The 16,877-nt window shown below is 49.7% G+C and overlaps 1 protein-coding gene across 1 annotated transcript in view; it reads right to left on the minus strand.

Moving 5' to 3' along the window:
• Nucleotides 1-16,877, minus strand: part of CSMD2 (CUB and Sushi multiple domains 2) — a 593,647-nt gene that overhangs the window by 389,489 nt on the left and 187,281 nt on the right. Inside the window, exon 4 of the mRNA XM_032877161.1 lies at nt 10,441-10,635. Within this exon, the coding sequence (XP_032733052.1) occupies nt 10,441-10,635 (195 nt within the window). The remainder of the gene's footprint in view (nt 1-10,440; nt 10,636-16,877) is intronic.

Here is a 16,877-nt window from a genome sequence, read left to right on the forward strand (position 1 = left end):
CCTGCACCTGCTCCATGTGAAGCCATGTGATCGTCCAAGTCCACAGCCATGAGGCTTCCCTCCTGGTCTCCAAACACCCATCCTGCTCCAGCCTATTATTCTTTACATGGAAGCCTGAGCCATCCTGGAAACACAGACCTAAGGATGCCCCTCATCTCTATAAGAACCTTCAGTAACTCCCACAGTCACTCATGATATAGTACACCATTCTATGGCTTATAAAGGTGTACAGGGCCTTACTTCATACCAGTGTTTCCTGACTACCTTCCACCACCACTGTGGCCTCCTCCCAGCTCTTCTGATGTACCAAGCATCTCCCTGCTCCAGGACCTGGCAAGTGCTAGTTACTCTTTCTGAAACCTTCTTCCCCACCTCTTGGGGACTAGATGGCCCCTCCTCAGCCTCTAGGTCCCAATCTAAGTGTCACTTCCTCAAGGATCTTTCCAGATACAGAAACCCCTTCCCCCCATCTTATGCTTTCAGATGGCACATACTTTCCCATAATGAATCATTTTCCCAAATTCATTGATGGGTTATGTCATTTATTTAATGTCTAGACTGTACACTCCACAAGGGCAGGGGCTATGTCTGTGGGCAGCGAGGCTGGGCAGACGGCTGCTGGGTCACTGTGGCTGGGTGGTGTGTAGCCCCTCATCACCCTGGCTAAGAGCCTTATGCCATGAGGCTAGGACTTTGGGAAGTTTGTCCTTGATGTGAGTTATAAGTTTCACTCAGAAGAAATGTCTTTTAGAACAACACACCTTTGCCTCTGGACCCAGAATTTCAGTAGCAAGACTCTCTTCCTGGGAAGGAGAAAGGACTGTTGACATCCAGCAAGGGGTTTAATGGAGCTCAGTGGAACCTGAGGGCTACTCAGCTCTGAGGAAATGAAAATGCCCCCAGCACCTATCACTTCTGGCATTTGGTAAGCCCTCAGTAAACAGCTGTTGAACAATGAAATGAAACAGGATGTGGAAGCTCAGAGAGGTTAAGCAACTTTCCTAAGGTCACACAGTGGGTGGCCAGTTAGGATTCCAGCTGAATCTCTCTGGCACCAGGACTGTGGCCTCTGTCAAGATACCACACGCCCTGCTTGAAATCAGTCTGGTAAGCCATCCTGAGATCTTCAAAGCTCCTAACCTTAGTCAGTGATTTCTAGACTGTGCTGGGACTGAACACTGGAGAGCTTGAGGCCCTCTGCCCAGAGCTGCCAGTCCACTTTGAAGGTGGCCCCTTTCCCATTTGAGTGGGCCCTGATTCTCGGGCTCCTCCGACCCCCTGGTTCCTGAACATCCGGCTTTGATTAAAGATGCTCTAGAAGTTGTTTGGAGATATCCTCTGCCTTGAAACAAGGCATCATATTTCATGTTTACAACTTCAGAGCCATAAAATATAACCTTCAGCTGACACACAGTCCTAAAATATTATTTACACTTTCTCCTTCTCTGGTAATGGGCATTCTGCTCTGCCATTAAGTCCTGTATATTCCAAGGTGCAGGTATGTGATGCCGAGCGTTGCCCTTCCAAGTTTATGACTTTATTTATGATCGACTTAAAGCTACACCGAAATTTCTTCAATTAACTCTAATTTGAGAGAACTACCCCTCAGTCCCCTTGGATGTCTGTTAAGTCTCCAGTGACTCACAAATTTCAGGCAGGGACGGGGGAACCATCCTACTCCTCCCTTCCTTACATTTCAGGCCATTGCCAGTGCCAAATCTTGGATGCCTGTAAGTTTGGGGACACTTAGCTCTGGGCTTCTATCCATGTCCTCATTCCCCAGGCTACTCTGTCTCTGAGGCAACAAAAATCCCCATCGGCCCTGGGGGAGAAGCTGCCACCCGACAACTCAAGTATGAGGCAGAAGCCAGGGTGTGAATTCTCCAAGGCCTCGATGTCCCCCCTTTTCCTTGTGCTATACAGCTCAGGGGCCCCAGGGGCTCCAGGGACCTGCTCAGCCTCATCAGTCACCTCTTCTGGGGGTTCAGGATTCTGCCCCTTTATCCTTGGCTTGATCAAAGATACCCTTTCTTGAAATTAAGAAATTGCAGTTGCCTGAGAGCATCGGTATTTCTGCTCCTCCCCAACGCCAGATGCCATCCATGGATATGGTCCCCCAAGGCATCCTTCTGGGGAGAAGAATACAGGTGGGACATGGTATTCAGTTACGTAACTCTGCTGAGCTTCGAGTAGAGGCCAGGCATTGTGCTAAATGCTTTGCTGATACTTTTTTGTTTAATCCTCAAACTGCTTGAAGAAATAGGTATAATATCATCTACATTTTACAGATAAGGAAACTGAGGCTCAGTGGTTTTTATTTATTTTTAAAAGATCTTATTTATTTAATTATTTATTTATTTTGACAGAGAGAGCATGTGCCAGGGGAGTGGCAGGCAGTGGGAGAAGTCTCCCTACTGAGTAGGGGGCCCTTATGTGGGGCTCGATCCCACGACCTTGGGATCACAACCTGAGCTGAAGGGAGACGCTTAACCAACTGAGCTACCCAGGCACCCTGACTTGGTTTTTTTTTGTTTGTTTTGTTTTGTTTTGTTTTTAAGATTTATTCATTTATTTATTTGACAGAAAGAAAGAGAGAGAGAGCGAGCGAACAAGCAAGCAGAACTGCAGGTAGAGGGAGAGGGAGAAGCAGTATCCCTGAGAGCAGGGAGCTCCTGTGGGGCTCGATCCTCGGACCCTGGGGATTATGACCTGAGCCAAAGGCAGATGCCCAACAACTGAGCCACCTAGGCGCCACAATGACTCAGTGGTTTTTGAAACTTGCCCACAGTCACATGGCTACTGTTAGAGTCAGACTTGAACCCAGATCACTCTGACTCCAGAGCCATGCCGTTATGCACCTATTTCCAATGCTGCACCAGACACGGGCTAGAGGAGCCCCTGGAAGCAGCAGGCCCTGGAGAGGGGTTTTTCCAAGTATGAGAAGCTCCTCCTGCTCCTCCTCCCCTCTGCCTGAGTGGCCCGAGGTGGGGGCTTTGAGCTGCCTGCAAAGTGCAGGCCAGCTCCTGTACTCGGGTGGAAGTAGGTGAGTCTTGGGTCAGGCTTCCCCTAAAGAATAGAAGCAGCCCCCACAGATGCTGGCTCCTCCCGCCCCACACTGAAGAGACATTTGCCCAGCAGAACCACCTTGGGCCCCTTCCCTGAGGCTTCTCTACTGGAGCTCCTGGGACAGTCTAGAGAGGAAGGTCCCGGGGGAACACAGGAGACTGGGCAGTGCCTGGCTTAGTGGACCCATCAGGGGATGCCCCTGGGAGAGGATCAAGCTCTCAGGCCCTGAGCCACCAAGCTGGAGCTCTGAAAGCAACAGTGTTACCACGATTCTCCTGCCAGGCGTCACAGGCCATTGTGCTTGTCTGCAGCTGACAGTGGAGGTTAAGATCATGGCTGGTAGATGTGTGGCCTTGGCTAGAATCCTGGGTCCACTGCCCTCGAGCCGTGCGACCGCAGGCAAGGTGCCTCACCTCTCCGCACCTCAGTTCCCTCATGTGCACCAGGGGAGAGCAAGCTCTGACCTCCTGGGGCCCCTGTGGGGATTCGCTGAGGCTTGCAAGAGGCAGAGCAGGGCCTGGAGGACAGATGGAGCTCCCTGAATGCCAGTCTGCAGTGTGGTGGCAGTTCGAATCACAGCAGCTCACTCTCCCTGTGTCAGCGCTATGAATAAGGCCCTCTGCTGCACACACAGCGTTGATCAACTTGAACCCTGCTTCCCCCTTGTGAGTTACTCACTGTTGTTGGTATTATTTATAGGTGAGCAAACCAAGGCACAGAGAGGTGGAGTAACTAGCCCAAGGTTGCTCAGCTAGTGGGTAGGCATCGCAAGGCCAGGATTTGAATCCAGGTGACTGGACTCTGGAACACATTCTACTATAGTTCTACTATAGTAACAGTGATGGCAAAGGTGATTGGAGAAGGACTGGTGACCCTAATGGGAGGAGAAGAACCTTGTGGTTAGGAACAGTATCTGGAAGCCATGGTGCATTCCAGAATCACTCAAGGTGCACACTGGTTGGCAGGATATTTGGTACTTTCTGTATGTTGTGTAGTGTGATCAGCATAAAGGGGCCCAACATGCAGTTCTCAGACCCTCTCTGCCACCCATGGTGTCAACATAGGGTCTCGTATCCCTCCCCTCATCTCTTCCTAGCTCAGAACTTCCCCAGCCACAGAGTTAAAAACCCCCTCCCCCGTAGATGTCTCATGGGCATCTCAGACTTTATCTGGATGAAATGAGCTCTCTTGATCCCCCTCAGGGCACATGCTTCCAAATCCCTGTGCTAGTCATCCCCATCTCGGGTAGCAACACCCCCAGCCTGCCAGCTCTCAAGCTTAGGAGTCAACCTTGACCCTCTGTTCCATCCGCACCTACATGCAATCCATCAGCAGGGCTGTTGGCTGTGCCACCAAACCACGGTCCCTCCATCTCTTCCATGGTCACCTGTGACCCAAAGGCAGAGTCTCCAGCCTGCTTGCCTATGGTAGCTGCCTCCTGACAGGTCTTCCTGGCTGCACCTCTTGCCGGCTATAGTCCCTCTCATTCTAGCTCTCAGGATGAACTTAAGTTCAGCTGCACCACACCTGTGTTTAAAATTCTTCTCTGGCTCCTTTCTGAACTTAGAACCACACCCCAACTTCTTGTCCTACTTCATCACAGCAACTCCTCTCCCCCAACTCCTTCCCCTCATTCTACTTTGCCACACAGGCCTGGTTTCTCCTTCTGCAACATGTCAAACTCTCTCCTTCCTCCGGGCCTTTGCACCTGCTGTTCCTTTTGCTGTGAATGCCCTTCCCAGGGTCTTCACATAGTAATTCAGGTATCATCTGCTCAGAGGGGACCGCTCTTGAGGGCTCCATCTCGAGTGGCCTTCTTATCATGATCCGCTTCATTTTCCTCGTGATCTGAAATTTGTGTATTTGATTTTTATCTGTGTTCTGCCTCCCAGCTGCTAAAATCAAATAAATACTCCATGATCTCATGGCGCCTGGTCTGACTTTTCATCATGGGAATTCTCTGTATCTAGAATAACAAATGTCCAACAAAAATCGGCAGTCGATAGATAAGGATTGAGTTACTAACTGTCTAGCACGTGGTAGGCCCTCATGAAGTTGCTGAATCTGGAGTGAATGAATGAGTAAGCGACTTAGCCCACTGCTCGTGTTCTCCACATGAAAATGAGAGGAGGCTTAATAGCACTCCAGTGACCTGCAGCTCTGAGCTGGCACGGAATGGAGAGGGCTGACTTGGACGCTTCTGACTCCATGCTCTTTCCATAGCACACTGCTTCTGTCTCATCTTCCCCAGATCCCTCTCCCTGGGGCTAGAAAATCGGGAATGCAGCTGGACAATTGCAGCCCAAGCTTCCGCAGACCAATGCTCCATTCCCCAAGTCAGGGGACAGCCAGCAGTGTTTGGCTCAAACCTCAGAGGCCAAGCATTACTTGCTCTAGATGCTTTCTCTCCACCTGTCCCCCAGCTCCCAGCACATCCGAACCCCATTCCTTCTCCAGGCGGCCTTCTTTGCTCCAGGGCCCATGCCCATCCTAATTCAGAGGCCATTTGCTGAAACCGACATGGTCTTCCTTCTTGTGATTCAAAGAGGTTCCACAAAGCTCAGAACCTCCCAGGGACCTCTGCCTTTGACAAGGTGCCCAGAAGGACATAAAGCAAAGGGAGGTCACAGGCCCTGCCTCTTTCCCTTTGCCAGCTAGACCAAGCCTCAGAGGGCCAGCAGCCTTGGGATGGGCCTCCTTGGAGGTCAGCCTTGCACCTGTTCTGCCCCCTAATATCCTAGTGGGTCCTTACTCCCCCTTAGTTTGGGCTACATCCCTAGGCTGAGTCTAACTTTCAGCCAGGCATGTGGCATTTCTGGCCCTCCAGCCTGCTCCAGGAAGCCTCGGCCTCAGACTCTGCATCACTCAGCACTGCTGGGCAAGTGGGTTAACCCAGGCCAGCAATTTGCCTTTTGGGCTCGTATCCCTACACAGTTCTGGTGGTGAATTAGACCCATCCAGCCATCCGCTCATTCAGCAAATATTTACGGACCACTGCCCAGTGGACAAGGTTTATCCACTCACAGATGCTAGCCCTTGAGAATTCTACACAAGAGGAATAAAGGCCAAAGGCTTTAATCCTTCCTGAGTACGAACCGTTAGCTCTGGCGTGACCACGACTCCTGGCATCGTGGGACGCCTGATGAACCAACCCCCTCAGCTCCTGTACGGCCTGGCCTCCTGAGGAGGTGCAGCTTGGAAAATCACTGACATTATTGAGGACACGTCTCAGACTGTTCTTGCAGCTTATGGTGAACTAGGAACCAGAAATGGACCCGAAGCCCACAGAATGGGGGAGGCGCTGGGGCTCAGAGAGTGGTAGAGCCATCTGTCCTCCCCCAGGCATGAGTGAAGACACATCTCAGCCCCCGAAGACACCAAGGAGCCTCCAGGACTCGAAGCCTTTCTGGAAGCCACACTTGACATCCTTGGCTGGCTTCCCTGGTGTGTTCCAGAAGAGGACCTTCTCTGGTGTAGCAAAATTAGAAGCTACTGAGAAAAAACTTAGAAAGATCAGCCTAGGTAGGACTCTTTCTGGAAGGACCTTTTCCATGCTAAAGAATCCGAACTTGACCCCATCAGGGAGGAAGAGCCACTGGCTGCCTTCTAAGTAACAAGTGATTCTGTCAGGTCTGTGGCTTAGAAGGTCACTCCAGCAGTGGAGAATGGATTGGGTCATGTTGGGGCAGGGTGGGGGACCTGGGAGGGTTGTTTTGCAGTGGGACAGGTGAGATGGGATATGAGGCAGTCCGGACTGTCCCTAGCCAGAGCCCCTGAGCAGGGGCAGAGGCTTGGAGGCGAGGACAGGTGCAGAGAGATGCAACAGGACATGGGGGCTGATGGTGTTGGGGGCAAGGAGGGCGAGGGCTGTAAGATGCCAATGGGGTGTCTGGCTTGGTCACCCTGGATGGTGACACTTCACTGAGCTGCGGGAGACACACAAACAGCAGGTTTGGGAAGACAGAAAGGATTAGATTTTGGATGTGCCATTTGAGGCACACACCCGGGAAAGGTTTGGTAGAATCTGATACCCATGGGGACCTGCAACGTGGGATAGAGAGTAGGCTAAGAGACAGACACTGGAGAGTCATCTCCAAGTGACAATTAGAAGGCATGTAGTGGATGAGAAATCCCAAGAGATGCAAGATGTCCCTAGAGGTGAGGCCATGCTAGGCCCTTTGGGATTAAAGGAAAGGCTGGGGAGAGGCGGGGAAGATCGTCATCATCTGAGAGGCTAAAAGAGGAAGGAGAGAGGACAGGGAAAGAGTCGTGCCCCAGAAAAGCCATGCCCATGCCCATGAACCACTGCTGGGTTGTGAAACTACTGCTGGGAAGCACCATCACCCCAGCCCACTCCGCACCCCCCGGCCCTGCTCCCACACCTGGACGTGCAGGCTTGAGACTGGGGGGCCGTGAGCCCACCCAACCAAAGAAGACCTCCAGGGGATAGCCTTCAGCATGCATCTTTTACTGGTGGATTAATAAAAAAGGCACTTTCACAGCCAGTCAAGTTTCTTGTGAGGTGGCTCTGTTCAGGACAATACCACCCTGGGAAGGGACCCATTAGCCTGGAAGGAGAGGGCAAAGCCAAGAGGCAATGGGGCTCTTGTGCCTAAGCGGTCTATGCAATTCCCCCTGCAGGGTCAAAGTCAAGAGGGGCCAAGTGAAGGAGGATGGAGAAAGAAGAGAGGGTGTGATGCATAGCCCCAGGGGAGCCTGAGCCTGCCAAGACAGAAGCCAAGGACAAGCTTCTAGAGAACAGGGCTGAAAGCTTTGGAGGTTCCTGATGACTCAGACTGTCATTCTCGGCCATTCGCATTGCTGAGCCGCAAACTCCCTCTGTTGCCATCAACACCTTCAACAAAGAGCTGCTCTGCTTGCCTGCAAACACCTTTGTTAGTGGGTTTTGCTTTCTGTTTTGTTTTATTTTCCCCCTGGGGACAGGGAGAGACTGAAGACCAATGGGCCAAGTTCCCAACCTCAGCTCGAAGAGTAGAACCCAGGGAGACGGGGCATGTGAGATCCAGGTTCAGAGGAGGCTCAAGCTGATGACAATCAGAGAAGAGGATTTCTACCCTATTGGGGTGGGTGCTGATGTGGATTATATGGCGCAGTTCAGGGGGTGGGGACAACCCACACTTGGGCTGCCACTGTTTTCTAGTTCCATCTTGAAAGAGCCTGGCATTTAGAGTGCTACAAGAGGAAGGAGAAGGGTGGGTCTTATTTCATAACTTAAATACTTGATTTCATATACTACCTGGTTTCATATTCTAGTATCACGTCCCAACTCTGACACCTTTCCCAGGAAGGTCAGAGTGTTCAGCTTGGATATCCTCTAGGCCGGGGGTGGGTAGGTATTCTCTAAGAGGAGTGGAGACAGCAGTTTTCGGCCTTGTTTGGTCCACAGGGTGACACACCTGTGTGGAAGGGCCAAGGTCTCCCCTCATGGGGTTGGTCATTCCTGATAGCAAGCATGTGACAAGAGGCACATCCCAAGTTAGAAATGGGGCCTGAGAGGAGCCCTTAGGAAGGTAAGGAGGGAGACTCTTGTTTCCTTGGGTTCCACCAAGAAGGACCAACATGGTCGAGGAAGAGTAAACAAATATGGGGTCAGGGGGCGATTCACGCCAACTGGTTGTGGCTTGTCTGTTGGGGAGGAATTCATAGCCGTGTGTGGGCTCAACAAAGGGTGCTGTGATCAATTAATTATGTCTGCCACTGGCGTGGGAACAAGGGAAGAGACATATGCCAAGGATTTTCCACCCCTGGTGAAGATAGTACAAAGGGTGTGTGCATATGGCGGGAAAGGGGAGCCCGTCTCCCCAAGCTAGTCTTTGGACAGTATTTACAGAAAATCTGCCTCCAAGAGAAAGACAAAACTTGAACCCAAGGAGAGCTGTGTGTTCCAATCATTTCTCAACTCCTTGAAACGACCCCCCCTCCCTTCAGACCTATAGTGGAGTGTTCTGGGATTTGCACAATTTAAAGATGAGAGTTTCGAGAAGAAAAGAGTGGTCAGTAGTGCAAAAGGCTGTTGAGAGGTCAAGAAATATAAGGGCCAAAACAATTCCCATCTGATTTGACAACATGATGCAGAATATTGGGGCCAAAGGCCGGTCTGCAGAGGAGTAAGTGGGAGGTTGGTGGCAGTCAGGGTGGGCAGAGACAAGGCTAGATGGAGCTTTCGAGATGCCAGGCATTTCTGGTGGCCTGGGGAAACACAATAGTACAATGTCACAGCCTTTAAGAGGTGCCTTAAAAAATCTACATGCACAATAATCTCAACTATACACATATTCATAATATATGCATAATGCAGTATGGATTAGAAAATAGGAAGGAAATACATGAAAATCATTGTTAAAATGAGTAAATTTTCTTTCTTCTTTACTCTTTCTCTGAATTTTCTAAGATCATTTAAAAATGATCATGTGTTATTTTTATCATCAGATTAGAGGCATGGGAAATTAGCCTAGAAGTAAACTCAGTTATTACGGACTGGAGGGACAATAAGAAATAGGCTGGGAAGAGGGTCACCCATCATCCTGCTTTGCCTGGGGCTGAGGGTGTTTTCAGGATGAGAGAATTTCAGAACTAAAAATGGGAAAATCCCAGGAAAACCAGGATAAGTTGGTCATCTTAGCTGGGAGGCTAAGGCAGCGTGTTTTGGGGGTGGGAGGGCTGTTTGGGTAAAGAGGTTTTGAGCATATTTGGAGGCTGAGAGGAGGACTCCATGGAACAGGGAGAGAGGCTGAATTTATAGGAAATTTATAGGCGAGGGAAAAGCAGAATGGCCAGGGTGGTTGGAAGGAAGGGAAGCAGCTGGGGAAGACACTTGCACACAGATATTCCGTAACAAAAAGAAACCATGTTTCTTCTAGACAGGAGGGCAGATTGGTTAAAAATAAGTTTGTTGGGCTGCCTGGGTGGCTCAGTCATTAAGCATCCGCCTTCGGCTTAGGTCATGATCCCAGGGTCCTGGGATCGAGTCCCACATTGGGCTCCCTGCTCAGCAGGAAGCCTGCTTCTCCCTCCCCATCTCCACCTGGCATGTATTCCCTTTCCTGCCATCTCTCTGTCAAATAAATAAAATCTTAAAAAAAATAATAATGAGGTTGTTGATGTGGGGGAAAGGGATCGAGGAGAGGAACACCTGAGGGCTGGAAAGTCAGTGAGGCTGAGAGGCCTCTGGAATAGCTGGGTACCCTAGGATACTCAGTGATCTCTAGACATGCGTTCCCCATAGCAGGCACCCCTAACGTGGCTGGAGTGGAAGGTGTAGCTTCCCCTCCCCGCCAAAGACCAGGTCCCACTAGAAGCTCCAGCATCCCCTCCAGTTACTGCCCACTCCTCAGACCCTCTCTGGCCGCCTACCTCTGCAGGAGGGCAGGGGGAAGTCCCACGTGGCGCTGTTCTCGGAGCTAGCGTGGCAGGTGAGCACAGCGTGGCCCTCCAGGAAGAAGCCGGGGTTGCAGCTGTAGCGGACCTTGTCCCCAAGGTTGAAGGTTGAGCCCTGCTGGATGCCGTTGGGCAGCCGCCCGGGGTTCCCACACGTGTGACTGGGGAGCACTGTGAGAGAGGGAGACACGTCACCGGTGAGCGAGGCTTCAGCCACAAAGCCCATTTCCACGCAGTGCCTGCCCAGACAAGTCACCTCCCCGGGTCTCATTTCCCGGGTAGATGGGCAGGCCATCTCGAGGCTGCCTAGTCTCTGAGTACTCATGGTGGCCCTGCATTAAGGAGGAGCCTCACTTGCAGTTTATGACCGGACATCCAGGTTTCCTGCCTTTTCTCCCGAGCAACCATGGACATGGCTTACGTCAATCCCATCACTCGAGATTCTCCAGGGAAAAATCACTTTAATCTCTTGGGTGTGGTTGCCCTGATTTCACACTCCACACTCCTCACAACCAGGGAAGGGGTGCAGAGCATGGCGTGGAGTAGGCGCTCATTAAACCCAGGGTCCCTCCTTTCATGTGTGTCTGTCCTGGCCGCAGGAGGGGCCCTTTGGCCCAGCAGGTTAGGGAGAGTTGAAGGGGCTGTTGGTGTTGGAACAGGCAGTGAAGTGGGAAGACAAGAACCTCAGTTCAGATCCGAATGACCCACTTAAAGGGGGAGCTGGGGATTACAACATACAGGGTGTGACCCAAGCCAAGCCATCACGGCCAGCTACAAGTGGGCTCTCATTATCCCGAGGAAATTGGGGAGGGTACCAGCCAATCTCCAGGGAGGGTGGGAGCAGCTCCTCTGCCTGAGTCAGTTGTTCAACCCAATCCTGCTCCCCCAACCCTCTGCCTATCTCCCCAGAGTTAGAACTGCCTGTGCCCTGAGGGTCAGACCTACCCATTCAAGATGTCCCCATAGGGCAGTGACAAGGGCTCACGGACATGTCCAGAGCATCATCCAAGTATACGTCCATCACCTAAGTGATGGCTCACTGAGGCATCACTGAGAGGCTATAGAGCAGGGTGGTGGGGAGTACAGACGCAAGAACTTGGGTATGCATCTTGGACAGATGGCTTACTACCTCTGGGACCCCAAGCAAGTCCCTTAAGTCCCCTGTGCCCCAGCCTCCTCGTTTGCAAGACAGGGATCACAACAGTACTTTCCTCCCTCAATGGGTATTTGGGAAAATTAAATTAACAAAGATATGCAAAGTGCTTAGGAGAGAGCCTGGCAGACATGTGAATATGACACACGTGAATCCGAGCACACTTCGTGAGAGATGTGCACAATTAAAGGTATGTTAAATGTTCTGAAAGGATAGAGACCAGGTAGGGGACCAAACCCAATTTAGGGCAGTCCGAGATGGCTTCCTGGCAGAGGTGACATCTATGCTGAATTCTGAGAGATTAGTAAGAATTAGCCAGGCTAAAGAGTGTCCCAGGAAAAGGAAATATCATGCACAAGTGGCTGGAGGCCAGAGACCACCTAGGGGCTCAAGAAGCCTGAAATAAGAGGGCCATGGTGGCCAGGATGAGGAGTAAGGATGAAGAAATGGAGGTGGCCACCCTGAATCCTAGAGGGTTTCCCGGGCCCTTGCCATACCCTCTTCCTGACCATGCTGCCGTCTTCCAGGACCCTCTCTACCAACACTGATGATCTTAGAACCCTCAGAAAGAAGGCTTTCCCTCCCTCTTCCTATTCTCCCCTTCCAGGAAGAGAAAGCATGGTGTAGAGAGAAGTGGCAGACTTGATCTGGTTCTGCAACCAGGCACTGTTCTCTGTCTTATTCTGTGGCCTTGACTCATGTGACCTCTCTAAGCCTTGATTTCCTCAACTGAGAAAGGAGAACACTACCTAGTGGTGGAGGGGGTTACCGACAATAAATGATGCATGGCTGGCTGACACAGTGCCCGGCACATAGTAGGTGCTCAGAAAATGGTTGCCACACGATTCCACTGAGTCCTAGGACCTGAAGGTCAGGGGCCTGGTCTGGCCCATAGGTTTATCCTGGGAGCCCTAACACAATGCCTGGCACTTGCAGGGACTTAATTCTGTGTTCATTAATTAGTTGTTTGGGGAAGTTACTCATTCATGTAGGCCCACAATAAATTTGTATTACATGAAGGAATTAATTCATGTAATACAATTAATTCCTTCATGTAATACAAATTTATTGTGGGCCTACTATGCTGGGAATTAGCAGTGAACTAGACAATGAGGGTCCCAGCCCTCGAGAGGCTGAAGTTTTTGTGAGTTATCTTAAAGACTGAAGAACTCTCTGTGCACATGCTCTATCTCTAAGGGTGTGATGACTCAGATGAAGGGATTACCGCTATCACCCTGCCCACTGGCCCAGCTTAGCATTTCCCATGATCTCACACTGCTGGACACCTTGGAACTTCCCATGATCCCATGCTGCTGGCTACCTTAGTGTTTCCCATAACCCCACACTACTGTCTACCTCAGAATTTCCCATGATCCTACACTACTGGCCATCTTGGAAATTCACATGATCCCACGCTGCTGGCTATCTTGGCATTTCCTATGGTCCCACACTATTGGCTTCCTTGACGTTTCCCATGAGCTCACACTACTGGCTTGCAGAGGAGGCAGTGACTGTGATGTGTGTGTGTTTGTGAGTGTCGGGAGGTGGAGGGGCAGGTCAGGTAAACATTTGGAGAAAAAAGCAAGCTAAGGTGAGGGGAGGGCGCAAACCAGGGGAAATGGGCTGAGAACTGGTGTAGAACTAACGTTTCATTTTCCGCAACGAGATGCAAAGACCCAATTTAATTAAATTACTAATGTCAAATTTTTAATGAAACTGCTTCTGCTTTGGGCTTTCTTCCTTCGAAATTAATGACTGGAACGTCACTATAAATAAAAGTCGATTCTTTTTAAAAAGTCACTCTCAAACACTCACTGCTCTTTGCTTAATGAGCTGTTCATAATCAGGCCACTCTGACCCGGCCCCTCGGCTGGGACTTGGGTGTGATGAATGGGGGCTCAGTCCCAATGACACCTCCTTTTTTTAATCTTGAGCTCTGCTCCTAAGGGGCCTCATAGTGGCCAGAGATGGAGGCAGATATCGGGCTCAGAGAGGTGTGGATTCCAGATCTCAGCGCAACCACTAGCTGAGTGATCTTAAGCTAGAATTGTCACCTCTGGCTTTCAATTCTTCATCTAAAAATAAGGATACTGTTTCTTCCCATGATGGGTATTGTATTAGTTTCCTAAGGCTGTAATAATATACCACAAACTGGGTGGCTTAGAAAAAAAACAACAACAGATACTTATTGTCTCATAATATGCAGGTTTAGAAGTCCAAAATCAAGGTGTCAGCAGGAACGCATCCTTTTTTGAAACTTGTAAGGGAAATTTTTCTTGTCTCTTCCTAGCTTTTGGTGGCTTTCTGGCAATCTTTAGCATTCCTTGGCTTAAAGGCACACCACTCCCATCCCCTATCTTCAAGTGGCATTATTTCTCTGTGTCTCTGTATGTAAATTTCACCTTTTTATAGGGACACTAATCATTTTGGATTGAGATTAAGACACACGCTAATGGGCTCATCTGAACTTCATCATCAGCAAAGATCCTACTTCCAGTAAGATCAGATTCACAGCTACTGGGGGTTACAACTTCAGTATATCTTTTTGGGGACACCATTCAACCTGTAGTAGCACTGTTGTGCACATTAAGTAAAATTAGCTCTGTAATATCCACTCTTGAGTAACGGGTAGGTTTTAGGGCCCGGGCTACAAATTAATTTTACTTAATCCTAAAAACAATCCAATGGATACCTGTTGTCCTCATTTTACAGAGGAAAAAACTGAGGCACAGAGAGTTTTGGCAACTTCCTCCAGGCTACAGAGCTAGAAAGTGGCAGAGCTAGGTTGTGAATCTCAGTCTTTCTGGCTCCATTGTTCAGCACTCTTAATTGGACTGTGATACTGGTTCCAACAGAGACAGCACCCAGCACACAGTAGGTGCTTAATCAACCAGAGTTCCCTCCCTCCCTCCATCATTGTAGGTGCTGCGACAAGATGAAGGGTGATTACCTGATTGTCCAGATTTAATGGTCTGTGTGGTTTTTTTTTTTTCCCCTCCAGTCTGATTTACTAACCTTGTATTTTTTTTTTTAAATAATGTCAAGGGCAACATTTAAAGCGAGGGCTTTTGTAATGTGTCTGATGTGCAACTTGCTGGACAGAGGAGATCGGAGAGAAGCCACAAAGCAAGCCTTTTGAGGTGTGGCATTCTTTGATTTTTTTGATTTTGCCCGTGTGTTTTTTGGCACAGCTATTTTAGCTATTCATGCTCGCCCATCTATAAAACTTCCCTTTGATTGCTTACAAAATGAAGAGTGGGATATTTACATCCAACATACCTCAGAACAATATTATTAAAGCTGTGCCTGACATTGAACAATTCCATTGTAGATTAGCTGTGGGGAGTTTTGTCCCTTCTTCAAAGCCTGGTTCTTGCCAATCAACATAATATTCTCAGTGATTGTATGACAATGAATCTCCTCTGTGGTTGGAGTGCAGCAAAAGCTACATCGTGCCTTCTTTTATTTTTAATTTGAGACTTTAGTTCCCATATTATAATGAAGAGTCATTTATGCTCTCTGGACAAGCACCCTCCGTATGTTTTGATTTCTTATCTTCCATCAAGCAACTTGTTTCATCTCCATGGCCAGACGGTTGATACTAAATGGCAAGATGGCTGGGAAAAAGGATTCAGAGGGAAGGATTACATTTCCCAAAACCCTCAACATGGAAAGAGGAGATGGTGTTTGGTGTGTGTGTGTGTCTGTGTGTGTATGACACTGAGGGGTAGTGGGCATGGTCAGGAGAGGGAGGAATAAAAACCTTTCTCTTCCAAGTAACTACTCCGAGCTAGGTACTTCTGCATCACACACATGACCTTTAATTTTATAAAGTTATTCTTTATAACTCCCTTACTTTTAGCTGTTTGGCCTTGTAAACATAATTTATTGCACACTTACTACGTGCTAGCCCCAGTGCCAAGTGCTTTGTATATATTTCCATCCCCAAAGAATTGTCTCCACTTGCTGCCTCCACTTCCACTCCTCCCATCTGACATATTATATGTTTGATACATTTGCTATTCTTCATGTCACCCTGCTACAATGTAAGCTCCATAAAGACAGACAGGTTTTAGTCTATTTTGTTCACTTCCGTGTACCAATTCCACCTCGTGTATAACATTCCACCTCGTGTATAACAATACTTTGATAAAAGCTGATCAAATGACTTAATGATCTTATTTAATCCTTTCAACAACCCATTGCCAGAGATGCCATTATCCTCCCTTGTTAAGAGGAGCATGCCTACCAGAGAGGCTGGGACATTTACTCAAGGACAGATGGTCCTTGAGGGGTAAGGCTGGGTTTCCAAGGCAATGCCGGGCTCCTAAACCCCTACTTTGCGGCTGCACTAGGTTCTGTTTGCACTTGAGCACCCGACCTTGAGTCACTCCGCCATGGAGTGGCGCGTGTATCCTGAACCCTCCTCGTAGGGTCCTCACCCTCATTTTCCCTGGGGGATGTCCTGGGGTGTCCACCAGGCAAGTCAGCCACTCACTTGGCCCCACATGTTTCCTGCCGCCTGTCAGTCAAACAAATACAGGGGGCACCAGGGCCTCTGATGGGGTACACTGCCCCCCCAACCCCGGTTCATAGGGCCCTGTCCTGTCACACATCTTCCCAACCAGTGCCGCGCATAAACTCCCCACGGTGAATGTGCTTGCTTGGCTCAGGTGTGTGGTTTTTGCCACCTTCTGCATCAGGGGCATGTGGGGAATTCTATAAAGCTACTAATGCCTGTCCCACAACTTCCCGACTCAGAATTTCAGAGGCAGAGCCTGGGCTCGTCCAGGGGTCTGCAAAGCAGAACTGGGATTGACAACCACTCACGGCAACCTATTTTGTGTCAGCTATCCTATTAACCCTGTGGGGTTATCCCTCTGAGCTCTGAACTGTTCAATCTCCGGGGCCTCTCTTGTGACCGGATTTTGACTTCTGGGGGCAGCAAGCCTGACCTCTCCCCTGGACTGTGCTGCACTCCATAAATCACACTTGCCCTAGCCTTGCATCTCCTTTGATAGTCCCCCTCACCTCTCCCCTGGACTTCCACACCCCACTCTGATCTCGTTGTTGGTGTTGCCCCCTCCGAGGCACTGTCCCCACGGATGACAGAGTGAACTTTCTAGAAGGGCTCATTTACCACAGCCCTGCCTTGTTCACCCTGCCTTGTTCACGTGTGCACGTGCCAAAAGCGGCTTCCCTGCCACCCAGGCACAGCGGTCCTTGCAGGTCCCCTGCTCTTTTGCATGATTAACAAAAG

This window comes from Lontra canadensis, unplaced genomic scaffold (genome assembly GCF_010015895.1).
Source record: "Lontra canadensis isolate GAN:19392208 unplaced genomic scaffold, GSC_riverotter_1.0 scaffold60, whole genome shotgun sequence".
Taxonomy (NCBI): domain Eukaryota; kingdom Metazoa; phylum Chordata; class Mammalia; order Carnivora; family Mustelidae; genus Lontra; species Lontra canadensis.